Source organism: Vulpes lagopus, chromosome 12 (assembly GCF_018345385.1).
Source record: "Vulpes lagopus strain Blue_001 chromosome 12, ASM1834538v1, whole genome shotgun sequence".
Classification (NCBI taxonomy): Eukaryota; Metazoa; Chordata; class Mammalia; order Carnivora; family Canidae; genus Vulpes; species Vulpes lagopus.
The window spans coordinates 40,879,900-40,895,301 of record NC_054835.1 but is presented as its reverse complement, the minus strand read 5'-3'; the positions used below and the strand labels follow the sequence as shown (position 1 = coordinate 40,895,301).

Here is a 15,402-nt window from a genome sequence, read left to right as displayed (position 1 = left end):
TGAGTTGTGGGTAATAGTAAACCTTTACAGAAAACCCAGTGTGGCTTAATTAATAAGGAAATTTGCAGCCCAGTGTAACTGGAAATGCAGAGTTAGGGCAAGTTCCTGACGGTGAGATTAGTGACTCACTTATGTCACCCAGGACCCAGAAACTTCCGTCTGCCTTCTCTGCCATCATAAGTATCACCAGCTTTGTAAGGTTCCCTTCTGAGTTACAGTATGGTTGCTTGTAGTAGTTAAGAATCCATGCTTCCTTGCTGAAGCTATGGAAAGTAAATCCACCCTGGGTTGTAATTCCTTCCCAGTCTACATGAGACAGGGTAGGCACGTCCTCACCCCAGGACCACTGCACTGTAGACATGCTGTGATCTGATATGCTTAATGATCAGGATCCCTGGAAGTGGGGATGGCAAGGATACTTGAGCAGAACCAAGGGTCTATTGCGAAGGAGTTGATGCCAGGTAGGTATGTAGAGGGTTGTCGTATTTCATATATGAAATGTAGTTGAATTGTTTACAGAAATTCCTGGGAGAACAGTGATTTTTCCAGCAAAGTAAATTATAGGTATTCAAAGTAGACTTTTTGAAGAAACACGGAGCCAGTTTTATTAACACCAGTTTATATTCTTAACAGAGACTCCGGGGATGTCGCCGCTCTCAGAGGGTAAGTTCAGCCCAGAGGCTTCCTTTTGATCTATTTAATCTAACTCTGTCCTCTGGCTACTCAGTCACCTATGTGGTTGGTTTTTCTCCTGTGATTCAGATCTCGGAAATTTAACATTCTGGGCACAAACACAAAAGTGATGAACATGGAAGAGTCCAACAACGGCAGCCTGTCTGCAGAATTCAAACACCTGGTACGAGGCAGAAGCCTGGATCCTGGTCTCCAAGGGCCTCTGGCAGAGGGAGAGGGTGGTAGTGGAGAGCCTCACATGACTCAGGTGCTCTGCTTTTCTTACAGACCCTGAGAGAGCAAAGATGTGGTAACGGGGGCCGAGCCAACTGTGATGTAAGTTTTCTTGGGAATGCAAGCCAACTGGGAGGGTTTTCTTTGATGGAAAGAGAACAGGCGCCTTCTTATTGCCCAGAATTGGAGATACTGACCCATGGTGAAGCTGTAGTCATACAGAAAAAATCATCACAGGTCAAAATAACATAGTCAGAAGTCACATCTGCTCTGGAGTTCTCCAGCTTAGAGCATTTCCTTGAGTGTCTCAGGAGTTGGCGGGAGTTGGCTCATCTTTAAGGAGTGGAAAGTCCCTGGCTGACTTACCCACACCCATTTAATAGAAAAGAAGCTTTCCACCTTGCCTGGGGCTTTCCAAATTCCCCTTCCAACTTCTGCCAGTGGAGGCTGCTTGGCTCCATTTTTTAGTGACCTGTTTTTCTCACTGAGGTGGCATAGAAGGTTGTAATAGATCAGAGTTAAACATCTAAGAAAAAGAAAAAGAATCAAACTGGTCCCCCTATTTCTCTTATTGTCTTCCTCCCTTGGATTCAGGTTATTGGATTCTAGTGTCAAGAATAAACTTTTAAAAAAAGAAATAGGTAAATGTGACCAGGAACTAGTTTTTAATCTTTTTAAAATCTTTTTAAAAGATTCCAGCAAAGTAAATTATAGGTATTCAAAGTAGACTTTTTGAAGAAACACGGAGCCAGTTTTATTAACACCAGTTTATATTCTTAACAGAGACTCTGTTCTTTTTCTTTTCTTTTTTTTTTTTTTTATATTTTATTTATTTATTTGAGAGAGAGAGAGAGAGAGAGGCAGAGACACAGGCAGAGGGAGAAGCAGGCTCCATGCAGGGAGCCCGACGTGGGACTGGATCCTGGGTTTCCAGGATCACACCCCAGGCTTCAGGAGGCGCTAAACCGCTGCACCACCAGGGCTGCCCCCCTGTTCTTTTTCTGATGTTTATGCCCTGGGCCATTTTCCCCTCCTCTCTAAAATATAGAAGACCTTAAAAAAAAAGTGAATTTATAGTACTTGACTATAAAGAGTGATCTATGTGCAACAACATAGAACAATGTATGTAGCATATTTGTTTAGAAAAAGCAAGATGCAGGCACCTGGCTGGCTCAGTGGGTAGAGCATGAAACTCTTTTTTTTTTTTTTTTAGCATGAAACTCTTGATCTCAGGATTGTGAGTTCAAGCCCCACACTGTGTGTGGAACCCACTTAAAAGAAAAAAAGAAAAAACAAGATGCAAGATAATTTGAGTAGTATATTGGTGTATCTGTTTAAAAAGTATGCTATACTTTTTTTTTTGTCTATTCATGTGTGCATCACAAAGTTCTCAAGGAACTTTGTATACTGAACAGTGTTTATGTATTTATAATGCTGTTAGTATCCAAGACTACTCTATTCTATCTCTGTAATATCTGCCTGTATATTATTTTTATAGTGTAAAAAAAGTGTTTTAGAAATGAATTGGAAAAAAATGAATTGGAATTGTGTTTCTGAGAATTTACTGGAAGTCTTAGTGAAAATTAGGTTTCTATATTGCTGGTGGGAGTATAAATTGTCACTTCAGAAAACAATTTGGTATTATAACAAATGAACATAACCTATAAACCAGCAATGCCACTCCCAGGGTGTTTTTTTTTTTTTTTAAGATTTTATTTATTTATTCATGAGAGACAGAGAAAGGCAGAGATACAGGCAGAGGGAGAAGCAGGCTCCATGCAGGGAGCCCAATGCAGGACTCGATCCCAGGACTCCAGGATCACGCCCAGGGCCAAAGGCAGGCACTAAACCGCTGAGCCACCCAGGGATCCCTCCAGGGTTTAACATTAGAGAAATCTTTGCACATACGTACTAGGAGACATGTACGAGATGTCACAGCAGCCTGATGGTAGGTCCTAAATATCAACCATCATCACCACTAGAGTAGCTAAAGGATTTGCGGTAGAGCCATATGGTGAAATACTGTTGAGCTGTGAAAATGAATTACCAGCATATTCACACAACCATGGACACAAAAAGTGAGGTATGCAAAAGTGAGTCACTAACACATAGTTTGTTTCCATATGTAGAAGATTCACAAACATCTAAAACTAAACAATGTATACATTATGTAGAGATATAAATATGGTAAAGCCATAAAGAAAAGCTAGGAAAAAGGGGCTCCTGGGTGGCTCACTTGGTTAAGCATCTGCCTTTGGCTCAGGTCATGATCCCAGGGAACTGGAATCTAGCCCTGGGTCGGGTTGCCCACTCAGTGGGTAGCCTTCTTCTTTCTCCCTCTTCCCCTGCTCATGCTTTCTGTCTCACTTCCTCATTCTCTCTCTCAAATAAAAAATTTTTTTGAAAGGAAGGAAGGAAGATAGGCAGACAGGCAAAGCAAAGCAAAGCTAAGCTAGGAAATGATAAACCCCAAAGACAAATAGCAGTTACATCTAAGGGAGGAGGGACAAGGATGGGAAATGCACCCTGGGAATCTCAGTAGTAATGATCTTTTCCTTAAACTGGATCATGGGTACAGGTGTGCATTGTTTTGTCTTGTTTTTTTTTTAAAGATTTATTTATTTATGATAGACAGAGAGAGAGAGAGGTAGAGACACAGGAGGAGGGGGAAGCAGGCTCCATGCCTCGGAGCCCGACATGGGACTCGATCCCGGGACTCCAGGATCACGCCCTGGGCCAAAGGCAGGCGCTAAACCACTGAGCCACCCAGGGATCCCCTGCATTGTTTTGTTATTCTTTGTGCCTTGCCCATCTTATCAATAACCTGTTGGGTCTGTACCATTATAAAAAAACCTGTAAAAGATGAGGTTGAAGGGATGCCTGGATGGCTCAGTGGTTGAGCGTCTGCCTTTGGCTCAGGTCATGATCCTAGGGTCCTGGGATGGAGTCCCACATCGGGCTCCCCGCAGGGAGCCTGCTTCTCCTTCTGCCTATGTCTCTCTCTCTCTCTCGCTCGCTCGCTCTGTGTCTCTCATGAAAAAATTAATAAAATCTTTAAAAAACTAAAAAGATGAGGTTGAAGATCATAGCACTTAGAGTTGAAGGGCATATGTACTGAGAGTCGTCTCCCTGGCTGCGTGTCCATGGCCTCCTGGTGGATTACCCTTCATGGTACAGTGTGGCTGTGGCACGTCACTCTCCTCAGCTGTGGCTGTTAGTATCCAGGACTGTTCTCTCTGAGGAAGGGGGTATGTCCTTCTTGTTATTGTAGGCCTCCCTGATTGTCACTGAGGAGCTACACCTGATCACCTTTGAGACGGAGGTGTATCACCAAGGCCTCAAGATTGACCTTGAGGTGAGTTTTGCTGCAGAGTTGGGACAGGGCTGTCTGCAGGGGTGATTCAGGACAAGAACTTGTAGTTAGGATTTTTTTCTACAGAAGGTAGAGTGATGATGACTCTTTGCTCAGCACTGTGTTTGTTTTCACTTGTTTTTCTCCAAAAACTCCAGCGTATACCAGTAAAGTTTTGTGTGGGTGCTTAGAAGATGCACAGTTGACCATCAAACAACACAGGTGTTAGGGGCACCAACCCCCTGCCCAGTTGAAAATCTGTGTAACTTTTGGCTACCCCCCCCAAACTTAACTACTAGTAGCCTGTTGCTGACTGGAAGCCTTACTGATAACATAGTCTATTAACACACATTTTGTATGTTTTATATATTCCTATGATAATGTAAGCTGGAGAAAAGATAATATTACTAAGAAAATCATAAGAGAAAATACATTTACAGCACTGTACTCTATCAAATAAACCAAATCATCCACGTGTAAGTGGACTTACGTAGTTCAAAGCCATGTTGTTCAAGGGTCAGCTATAAAGTCAGCTTTCAGCAAACTTGATATGAAAATCTGCATTTAAAAATTATAGTTGACTTTATAAAGTTTGAGCAAAACAGTCTTTAGACTTAAGCCAATGTCTTTAGGATACAGGAAACCTGGCATTTGCATTCTGTTTTACCAACTTTCTTGATTTTAAGTTCAAGATATACCCGAAGAAAGCTTTGTCTTTGACTACTGGGACCTCTCTGTTTAACGGGTAAATGTAGCGTCAGTTCTCAGAGAATGCCTTCCAGGTTTTCTAAATGTGGAATCTGTGGACTGTGAGTCTGACTTTGAGCAAGTCTGATTTTCAAGTTCCTAATTATGTCCTGTGGCCCATGTTTGGCATTCTTTCCACTCTTGGTGTTGAGCTGACTCAGCCACACTCCTCCCCAAAAGTTGACAGTAGGTGTGGTTCACGGCACATCCTTTATTCCCAAACGTGCAGTTATGGCTAAAGACATGTTCAAAACTGTGAGGGCCCTCCCCAATTCATTCTCCATTTTCTCCACAGACCCACTCCTTGCCAGTTGTGGTGATCTCCAATATCTGTCAGATGCCAAATGCCTGGGCATCAATCCTGTGGTATAACATGCTGACCAGCAACCCCAAGGTAGGTGCCCATCCTCTGGAAACCATTATTGTGGTCCCTCGTGTAGGTCATCAGGCGCCGCTGTCTCATCCCAATGAGCAAATGTGTCATTTTGAACAGAACGTGAACTTTTTCACCAAGCCCCCGATTGGAACCTGGGATCAAGTGGCTGAGGTGCTGAGCTGGCAGTTCTCCTCCACCACAAAGCGAGGACTGAGCATCGAGCAGTTGACTACGCTGGCAGAGAAACTCTTAGGTTAGCATTTTCCCTCTTTTCCCTGCTGCCCTCCTCAGAGAAGGAATCTGGCCCGTGGAGCTATTCATTCAGGAAAATTTGCTGAGCAAAGCACTGTGCTGGGGTCAGAAAACATGTGCTCCAGCAGTTTTGGGGGGGCGAGTGGAAGGATGCAGAGGCAGCTTGCCTTGTGGTTGTCATTTCTGAGGTAAGAGGCAGATTTCTTTTCTCTTGGTGGCTGGACTCCTCACCCCTTTCAGAGCACAGCTTCGTCTAACCTTAGGAAGATATTTTTTAAGTGCATGTTAGAAGGTGGAGATGAAAGCTTGACATCCATGTCTGTTTCTTCAATAAGCTGGAGGCTTGTTTTTTATGTTTTTCTCCTGAAAAAAATTTCATGCACTATTTTACATGCTACCTGGACTATAAGTAGCTTTATCCTGTGCTGTCCCCAAACTCGCCCCTCTAATTCTGTCAGCTTATTACTGTGTGCTGCTGGTCCCCTGTCCACCACACAAGACCAAGAAGAGGTGGTGTGTGAGTAGCAGGGAGAGACTTGGTATGTCATCCACCACCTCTGCGAGGCTAAACAACCCCTCAGGTGATCAAATGATGGGGTTTTGTGAGGGTGTATGTGTGTGTACGCATGTATGTGCACATACATGCCCTCTACTGTAGGGACCTTTAAACACATGAAAGCCGATGGTTGCTCGGCCCATTGTGGGACAGATGTGTGTGAATGTGTGTTCTGTTACAATCCTAAGATCTTGATTCAAAGCTGAAAATTACACTGTTTTATTTGTTCTTTTCCTTCAGGACCTGGTGTGAACTACTCAGGGTGTCAGATTACGTGGGCTAAATTTTGCAAAGTAAGCTATTTTATTAAATCCTTATGGATTGGGAGTGGGAGTGAATGCACACCTGTGAGGTTGTCCTGGATGGCACTGGGCTTGAAGACTCATGGTCTGGAGGCCAGTAGGACCTACTTGAGGGGAGATGGGCCTGGGGATTTTGGTGGCATGGTGCCCCTGGGAAGGAAAAGACTGGAAGGGTAGACTTGGCTTTCCCATTATTCTTTTCTTTAGGAAAACATGGCTGGCAAAGGCTTCTCCTTCTGGGTTTGGCTAGACAATATCATTGACCTCGTGAAAAAGTATATCCTGGCTCTTTGGAATGAAGGGTAGGTTGAAACTTTTGTGTCTGGTGGAGTGCACATGTGTAACAAGTCACTTGCTCCCTCAGCAGGCTGGTGGTGGGGACCCTATCAGCTCACATCTGGTTGCTCTTCTTTGGCTCCAGATACATAATGGGTTTTATCAGTAAGGAGCGGGAACGGGCCATCCTGAGCACAAAGCCCCCAGGCACCTTCCTGCTACGGTTCAGTGAAAGCAGCAAAGAAGGAGGTGTCACCTTCACTTGGGTAGAGAAGGACATCAGCGGTAAGTTTAACTCTCACCCACCCCACCTGGTGGCAGTTGCCTCCACCGCCATGGTTACTACTAGTTTCAAGCACCTACTGCCCCCTAGTGGGCAGAGATGGCTTCGCACTCCCCTGCCATGGACTTGTAAAACACTTCAGTGACTTCTTTTCTCCAAATTCTTTCAACTGGAGGATTGTTTGCCAGTTTTGTTTTGTTTGCTCCAGGGGCTAATATTTGCCTAGCAGTTTAAATCTCATTCTTGGGATCCCTGGGTGGCGCAGCGGTTTGGCGCCTGCCTTTGGCCCAGGGAGCGATCCTGGAGACCCGGGATCGAATCCCACGTCGGGCTCCCGGTGCATGGAGCCTGCTGCTCCCTCTGCCTGTGTCTCTGCCTCTCTCTCTCTGTGACTATCATAAATAAATAATTTTTAAAAAATTAAAAAAAAATTAAATCTCATTCTTCATCTCCTTGCTTACCTACCCTGTTAATATATCTCACACGAGTAGTTATTCAGGTATATTGCCTACCACCCAACTGGGTAGTCTCTCCAGAAGCCAACTGAACATTTCCACAGTGCCAGGTTACTGAACAGGATATTCAGGGCTCCGGAGCTAGGTTGGCATAAGTCTTTCCCTTTCGAGGAAAAATAAATCAGGTTGTTTTCTCTGAGATTACCTGGCCATAGGTTCCCTTATCTTCCCTTACAATATCCCATGACAGGTAAGACCCAGATCCAGTCGGTGGAACCATATACCAAGCAACAGCTGAACAACATGTCGTTTGCTGAAATCATCATGGGCTATAAGATCATGGATGCTACCAACATCCTGGTGTCTCCGCTGGTCTATCTCTACCCCGACATTCCTAAGGAAGAGGCGTTTGGAAAGTACTGTCGACCAGAGAGCCAGGAACATCCTGAAGCCGACCCAGGTAGTTGTTGATTTTCCGAGGCTGGCATTTAATTCTGGGAAAAGTGGGAAATTGCAGGATCCCAGGTGTACAAACAGGTAAATGCCCAAAGAGCCTGGTGATCTTTATTCCTCTTTGTGGGAAAGAACTTTGTAATGAGTGCTTTTTTGGGGTGGCTGATAGGGTTGGAGAGAGGAGTCAGAGTCACTTGTCTCTGCCCCACAGGGAACCTGCCAGACTAAAGGGAGAAATAAGCACATACATACCCAAACATCTAAATTGCCACCGAGAAAGAGTGAGAGTGAGGACAGGACTCTTTAGTAACAGGATGTCCAGCCAGCACCACACTTCTTACACAGTAGCTGCTGGAAGGTTTACAACTCAGACTTGAGTCTAGTGTATTTCCTTTTCCCCATCACTGAACAATGTGAGCAGTGTCGAGTGGGATGGAGAAAAGCTTTCTGGAGGAAATGAGTGTTAGCAGCACTGAAACGTGGTTTATGGTTTGTAAGCAGAGGCAGCGGGGGAGTGGTGATTGAAGGGGAGCCTATAACCGGTGGGAGGGCACAGGATGGGATGCAGAGTGATTGAAATAAGTGGTTGTGTAATGTGCAAGAGCACAGGTGTTTCTGTAAGTCTGTAGACATTGTTCCACAGTAAGCTTGTAAGGGTTAGTGTTGTCATCAGTGCGGAGGGGGGGCCCTGCTAGTCTGTCCCATCTGAATTTGCTTCTTTGGCTCCCTGGGTTCTTCTCCATCCATATCCTGATGGGGAATCTATGATTTGCCATTCTTTGTTTTTATTTCACTTCCCTTAATCAGAGAGCCTTCTGGGGGCTCCTTAAAGTCATCCTTTGAGGGTAGCTTCCCTACCCCAGTTGCTTTTGGAAAAACTGTTTTTATGTAAGGACCTCAAGCACGCATACACCCACCTTTTCCTAGGAATCCCCTCTGAGGAATTTCTTGGGATGGGGGAAGACTGGGACTTGGAAGAGGGAATTTGAGTTACTTGATAATTGGCTTCCCTCTTTCCTCTGCTCTAGTGCTGGGTTTTGTTCATACTATAGGGGAGCTAACTCTCACTTCCTGTCTGCTACTTATCTTGCTTTGCAGCCGTGCTTCAGTTGGGAGATCTGTTTATCAGCCTTGACACACTACTCTTTGTTCCTTTTGCAGAGGACATTTAGGTCCAAGTGCTGGTCCTTTGGCTCATTTTGCTTTCATGATCCAAGTTCCCAATCTGAGGCCATGCCCTCCATTATCATCAGCCATCCTGCGTGACCGGGAGGCAAGGTCCTTTCCTGCCTATAGTCACCGGTGTTTTCTCAGGGGCAAGACCCCAGGCATGAGAAAGGAACCAATTACTTGAGTGCTCTGCCCACCTCCTGGGGAGGCGAGTGTAGGCAACGGGCACTGGGGGGCTTGGTGTGGTGGGAGCATGATGAGGGGATTGGCCCAGTGCTACAGGAGTGCCTGCATTAAAGTGGGAGTCCTCTGGGAGATGGATCTGTGCCCATTTCCTCTTGTTTTCCATTATGAAAATATTTTTGTCCCCAGGGATAGATCATCTTCCCAGGTCTCTTCTTTCCTCCTTACTTCTCTACCAGACCCCTCAATGGCTTGAAGGAGAAAGTCCTCTCTTAGAAACAAAAGCCCCCTTACCTTACAAATTGGATGAAGTATGTTGACAACCTTGTACGCAGCCATAGCTCTGCTTCGAGTCTGGGCCTCCTCTGTTTCTGGTCTTGCTGAATCTCAGGCCGAGGCTCATTTTCTCTGCTATCTGATCACTGAGGAACTAAATCCTTTTAATATCTCACACGAGTAGTTATTCAGGTATATTGCCTACCACCCAACTGGGTAGTCTCTCCAGAAGCCAACTGAACATTTCCACAGTGCCAGTCAGGGATGTCAGCTCCCCTCAGGTCTATGCCACAGTGGATTTATGACACCAGAACCCTGCCTGGGTAGTGTCTTTGGATTCTGCACCATGTGAATCTATTTCTTGGCCCCAGATAACCTTGGAAGGCAGTCTAGTGACCCCCTGACAATGGCTTTTCTCAGATTGTCAGCATACTTTCTGCCTCCTTAGTCTCTCTATAAACCATAAGCTTTACAGTTGTGCTGCTCTTGGCCCACCCCACACCTACCCCACCCCTGCCTCACACCTCCTAAGTGATTTGCTCACCTGAATCCCTCAGATTTCATGCCAGTGCCTCCAAGCTCCTTGACCTCTTGGTGTAAAGATTTAGCACCTAAATTCATTTATTCCAGTCCTCACATTTCTAACTACGGAATAAGAATTAAAAATGACCGGGGCGCCTGGGTGGCTCTTGTCAGTTAAGCGTCTGCCTTTGGCTCAGGTCATGATCCCAGGGTCCTGAGATCGAGCCTCGCATCGGGCTCTGCTCAGTGGGGAGTCTGCTTCTCCCTTTCCCTCTGCCTATTTGTGCACACATGCATACGCACTCTCTCTGTCAAATAAAATCTTTAAAAGATAAATTATAAATGACAGAGATGGGCACCTCCCTCTTCCCCTCCCTTTTAGAGGAGAAAGTGCTTCGCCCCGGGTGTCTTAGCTGTGGAAGACATAATGAGGCCCCCTGTCTTCAGCCCAGAGTGGATGGTACTGCCACACCAGGCAGGCTCCCTTAAGAGAGAGGCTGCTTTTTGTGTGATTTCACTATCCAAATGGGGAGTTACTAATATAGCTCATCTGAAAAGTAGTAGAGGCAGATGGATGCCCATTAGGAATGAAAGGTGTGACTCTGGGCCTCTCCAAACAGCACGAGCAATTTCCCCATTCTCTTCAAGACTTGGCGACTTTGGCATCTGAGCAGGACTGTGGTATCAGAGCCCAGACAGCATAGGCTCCAATCCCACCTGCAAAGACGTTATCTAAAAGACTCAGCCAGGCCAGAACACAGTCCTCAGATCACATGCAGGCAGGTCAGTGCTCACATCGTCTAGGGAAAGAATGAACGCAAGGTTCTAGGCTCAGGTGGGACCAGTGTGTGCTGAAAAGTCTCTGCAGGTCAGGAAGGCTTTACGGAAAAAGTTCACCTGCCAAGCTGCAAGCTCCTCGCTGGAACCCCAAGTCATACAGGGTGGTGGGCGGGCAGCCCTGAAGGGAGATGGGGTTCAAAACAACCTCTGCTCCAGGATGAGGTGAGATGCATGTCAGCCAGCGCCGTGAGGCAGCCGGCTTCCTCACGCCCTCTACCCACAGTGGGGTCGCAATTAGTAAGTCCCACTTCTCTTCTTCCCAGGTGCTGCCCCATACCTGAAGACCAAGTTTATCTGTGTGACACCGTAAGTGGCTTCCCTTCTCAATTTGGCCTTCATTTCTGGTGTCCTCAGTTATCCTGGGAGTAGGACACTGGGTGAGAGCTACCCTGTGAAGGGCCCGAATGCCCTGGGCTCTGTGTAGTACTCAAAGTGACCTTGCGTGTTTAAAAAGCTTGAGCTTTTATTTTTCTGTTGGAGACCAGAGTTTGATGGCTTGTGTGTGTGTGTTTTGTTCTTTTTTTTTTTCTCCATTGTGTCTTGTCAACCCGGCCCTTTCCCCTCCTGCTGCTCCCCATTTCCTACAGAACGACGTGCAGCAATACCATTGACCTGCCGATGTCCCCCCGCACTTTAGATTCATTGATGCAGTTTGGAAATAATGGTGAAGGTGCTGAGCCCTCAGCAGGAGGGCAGTTCGGTGAGTGTTTGGTGACAGACTTGGGCCTTAGGAGGGAAGTCTGTCCCCTTTGTGTGGCCAGCCAGCCCAGAGCTGGCCCCCCATGCACTGGTAGAAAGAGGCTGTACAGCAACACTCTCTTAGAAACAAACACTCTTAGAAACCAAATGCGCACCATGCCTGTGAGTGTGAATTTTCTAGTAGCAACATGGGAAATAGCAATAAGAAACAAGTGAGGTTAACGTCACTAATATCTTTTCTGTAACCCAATAAATCCCCAATACTAGCATCTTAACACATAAGAAAAAGCTAATGAGGTTTTTTGAGGGTGTACTAAATCTTTGAAACCTGCTGGGTGTTTTACAGCAACGACCCATCTCGATTGGCACTAGCCACATTTTGATGTTCAATAGCCACCTGTGGCTCCAGGCTTCCGCATTGAACAGGACAGCTTTAGATCTTCTTTACACATGGACAGTGAGGAACAAGTTAAGGGATGAAGGGGACTGAGCCCTTCCAGAAGATAATACCCTGTAGGGAGGAGTGTCCATCTGGATTATCGGGCCCCGTCTTGGCCATAAGGGGCAAGGACACTGGATGGATGTGGTGGCAGTGGTGGCCAAGCCTCATGAGTGTGCCCCACCAGCTGTTGGGCTCAGGCATCTGAACGAGCTCTCCCGGTCTGTCCCCCCAGAGACCCTCACGTTCGACATGGAGTTGACCTCGGAGTGCGCTACCTCCCCGATGTGAGGAGCAGCGGGCTGAGGCTGCAGAGATTGGACGGAGGCACCTACCTGTGTTCCATCACCCCTTACACAGCCAACCCCCAGATCGTCTGAAACTCCTCTAACTTTGTGCTTCCAGATTTTTTTTTTTTTCAAATCTCCTTCTTCTGCTATCTTTGAGCAATCTGGGCACTTTTAAAAAATAGAGAAATGAGTGAATGTGGGTGATACGCTTTTACCTAAATGCAAATAAGAATGTGTTCTCAGAGACTGTGATGGGGGATGTGGAAGAGGTGACAAGAGGGAGAAAAAGGAAATGTTCTGGTCTTTTCTTGCTCCCCCGCCCTCCTTTCTCGGCAGCTTTGTGTTGTTAGACAAGTGCCTCCTGGTGCTCGCGCATCCCTCTGCCTGTCTCTGTAAGCTAATGCCTCTAGCTACATTACTCCTGGCATTGCACTTTTAACCTTGCTAACGTCCAAATAGAAGATAGGACTTTCACAGCCCCTATAGGTTTCTTTTTAAATTAAAAAAAAAATTAAAGGGCAAAAAACACTGTATCAGCATAGCCTTTTCTGTATTTAAGACAAGTCAGTAGCCTTCTTGGTGCTTTAGGCATTCAGCTTTCTTCAGGCTGATAATTTATAGAAATCCTGAAATGGGCTTCAGATCCAACCCTTAAAAGACATCTGAAGCTGTGGCTTGGCCTTTGGTTTTGAAATAGGAAGGTTGAAGGACAACCTGAACCTAGACCTTTTTTTAATAAACAAAGTTTTTTGTTTTGTTTTTTTTGTTTTTTTTTTTTTCCCCCTTTACTGTGTTGGCCTATCAGTTGGTAAGGCTGGGCAGAGGACCCCACCCCATCTCCCTGGACTTCCGCTCCTGTTCCAGAGCCTGGGTCTTGCCTCTGGGTGCCTTATAAGGGATGGAGTGATCCTTCCTTCCTCCCTGTCCACCTGACCCCCCCACTCCTCGTGTAGGGCTCCTTCCAATGTCTAAAGGTCCCTTGTCCTGTTTGCTTTGGGAATCCTGGAATGAGAAGGTGAGAGTTACAGGTTGACCACCACAGACTGTGGGGCCCCAGCCAAGGGTCTAATTGAGCTCAGGGAATACGGTTCTTTCCCGGTTTCTTGGTGATTTCCCGAGGCACCTCTAATCACTTCTTCACTTGGTTAACCCAGGGGCAAAGGCTGACTGATAAACTCGAGGTCTATCCCTTGTGTGAGGGAGTGTATACCCTGGCCTCCCCCCAATGCTGGTGACTGTCTCCTCCCCCCTGGGGCCTCCCAGATGAGGCACAGCAACTCCCGTTTACTGTGCATTTCAGAACACTGAGCGGTCTCCAATATTCAGGCCTCCTCTCACCCAGAGGCCTGACTAGATTGTGTGGTCCGGGACCACCTTATCTGGGTTGGTCAGAGTTTCTGTGCTGTTTGTTTTGCCCATACTCACCAGGTTCAGAACTAAAGGGAATGAGGATCTTCTCTCCAAGACAAACAGGGGTTGCACTTGGCCATCCCTGTCCTTCAGCCTAGAAACAGTTGGTAGGTAGTACAGAGCTCTCCCTTCTCCAGCAACTCTTCACAATAAGCTTAACTCAGAAACTGAGAGAAGATTTAGATTAGAGGGACCTGGGGCAAGGATCCCGGCTTCTCTGGAGCAGATATTATAAAGTTCATGGCTTTGAGGTAGCATGTGTATCTGGTTTAAACTCTGAGTGTAGCAAAAGTTCTGAGAGGCTTCGAGACTTCTTCTGACCCCTTCCCTCCAAGCATCGAGCCCTCCAGGACCTGCCCACCTTCTCTCCACGTCTCCCCCTGCCCACCCCCAGCCCAGCTGAAGGGTTCCCATAGATGGCTCCACCTACCTGCACAGTGGTTTGTGTGCTGCTGTCCTGGTCACCGCATCAAATTCCAATGTATACTTCATAGTGTAAAAATTTATATTATTGTGGGGTTTTGTTTTTGTATATTGCTGTATCTACTTTAACTTCCAGAAATAAAAGTTATATAGGAACCGTCTGTGGGTGTGGCAGCTCTGTGTCTGGCTGCTGGAGATGCTCCCCCTCACTCCACCCCCTTCAGCTCCGAGGGGGCCTTACCCCCAGGCGGAGCCTGGGTCCTGACAGGAGTTGAGTGCCCCTGGCTGCTGGTCACTGTAGCCCACCTCTGGGGCCTCCAGGGCGGGGGAGGGGGGGGGGCAATCCGCAGAGGCCTGCCTTCTCCCCCGCGGCCCTCCCGGGCTTGCAGACCTCTGCAAGCCGCACCAGCCTGGCTGGGGTCAGATAAGCGCTGCCTCAGGGGGCTCGGGGTGCAGATACTCCCACCCCACCCCACAGCCTCCCCTCCCACAGCTGCTCCATTATCGCTTTCTCTTCAGTTCACTCGGCGGGGATGAACGGAAACGCTCCACCGGCTGCGGGGCCCGGGCCGAGGGCGGTGATAATCCGCAGACGTCGACGCGCCCCCTCGGCCGGCTCCCCGCCCCCGCCCCGCCCCGCCCCGGGAGCCCAGCGCCAGGAGACCGCGCCGCCCGCCGAGATGCGGGGGGAGATTAGCGGCCGCCCCGCCCCCGCCCCCGCCCCCGCCCCCGCCCGGGGCCCCTGCGCCTCCCGCGGCGGCCTGCGCACCCCTCCTCCCTGCTTTGAGCTCCGAGGAAACCTCGCGAGTAGGTCCTGGCTCCCCAGTCCGGGCCCCCGCCTCCCCTCCCCGCCCAGGGCCGCAGTGACAGCCCCTGGGCCGCCAGCAGGCCGGAGCCAGGGGTCCAAATGGGAGACCGTCCTGCCCGCCCAGCTTCCCTGCGGGTCACCGGCCCGCCGGCCCCTCGAACGGGCTGGTGGCAGCGGGATGGTGCCACCTGCTGGCGTCCGGGGAGAGGCCTCGGGAGGAGGGACTGGTGGGGAGGCGCTGCCGCCCCCGGCCCGCCCCGGCCCGGCCCGGCCCCGGCCCTCCGCCAAGGGCGGGCTGCACGATCGCTTGGAGCGGCGACTGAGCGGAGAGGCCGGACCCCCCGACCCCCGGGCCCCGTTCTTCCCGCTCCCGGCCCCTACCCC

General features: G+C 48.2%; 1 protein-coding gene across 5 annotated transcripts in view; it reads left to right on the top strand.

Moving 5' to 3' along the window:
• The window catches only part of STAT3 (signal transducer and activator of transcription 3), a 73,979-nt gene extending 59,608 nt beyond the window's left edge, over positions 1 to 14,371 (top strand). For 2 of the 5 annotated variants that reach the window (XM_041724941.1, XM_041724940.1), the window contains exons 12-24: positions 634 to 663; positions 763 to 856; positions 961 to 1,008; positions 4,178 to 4,261; positions 5,301 to 5,399; positions 5,499 to 5,634; positions 6,430 to 6,482; positions 6,699 to 6,793; positions 6,913 to 7,052; positions 7,756 to 7,968; positions 11,213 to 11,255; positions 11,537 to 11,649; positions 12,323 to 14,371. In XM_041724941.1, the coding sequence (XP_041580875.1) occupies positions 634 to 663; positions 763 to 856; positions 961 to 1,008; positions 4,178 to 4,261; positions 5,301 to 5,399; positions 5,499 to 5,634; positions 6,430 to 6,482; positions 6,699 to 6,793; positions 6,913 to 7,052; positions 7,756 to 7,968; positions 11,213 to 11,255; positions 11,537 to 11,649; positions 12,323 to 12,378 (1,204 nt within the window). In that variant the 3' untranslated portion in view covers positions 12,379 to 14,371. The remainder of the gene's footprint in view (positions 1 to 633; positions 664 to 762; positions 857 to 960; positions 1,009 to 4,177; positions 4,262 to 5,300; positions 5,400 to 5,498; positions 5,635 to 6,429; positions 6,483 to 6,698; positions 6,794 to 6,912; positions 7,053 to 7,755; positions 7,969 to 11,212; positions 11,256 to 11,536; positions 11,650 to 12,322) is intronic. The other 3 variants (XM_041724944.1, XM_041724942.1, XM_041724943.1) reach the window with 3 other exon arrangements.
• Positions 14,372 to 15,402: the final 1,031 nt, after the last annotated feature.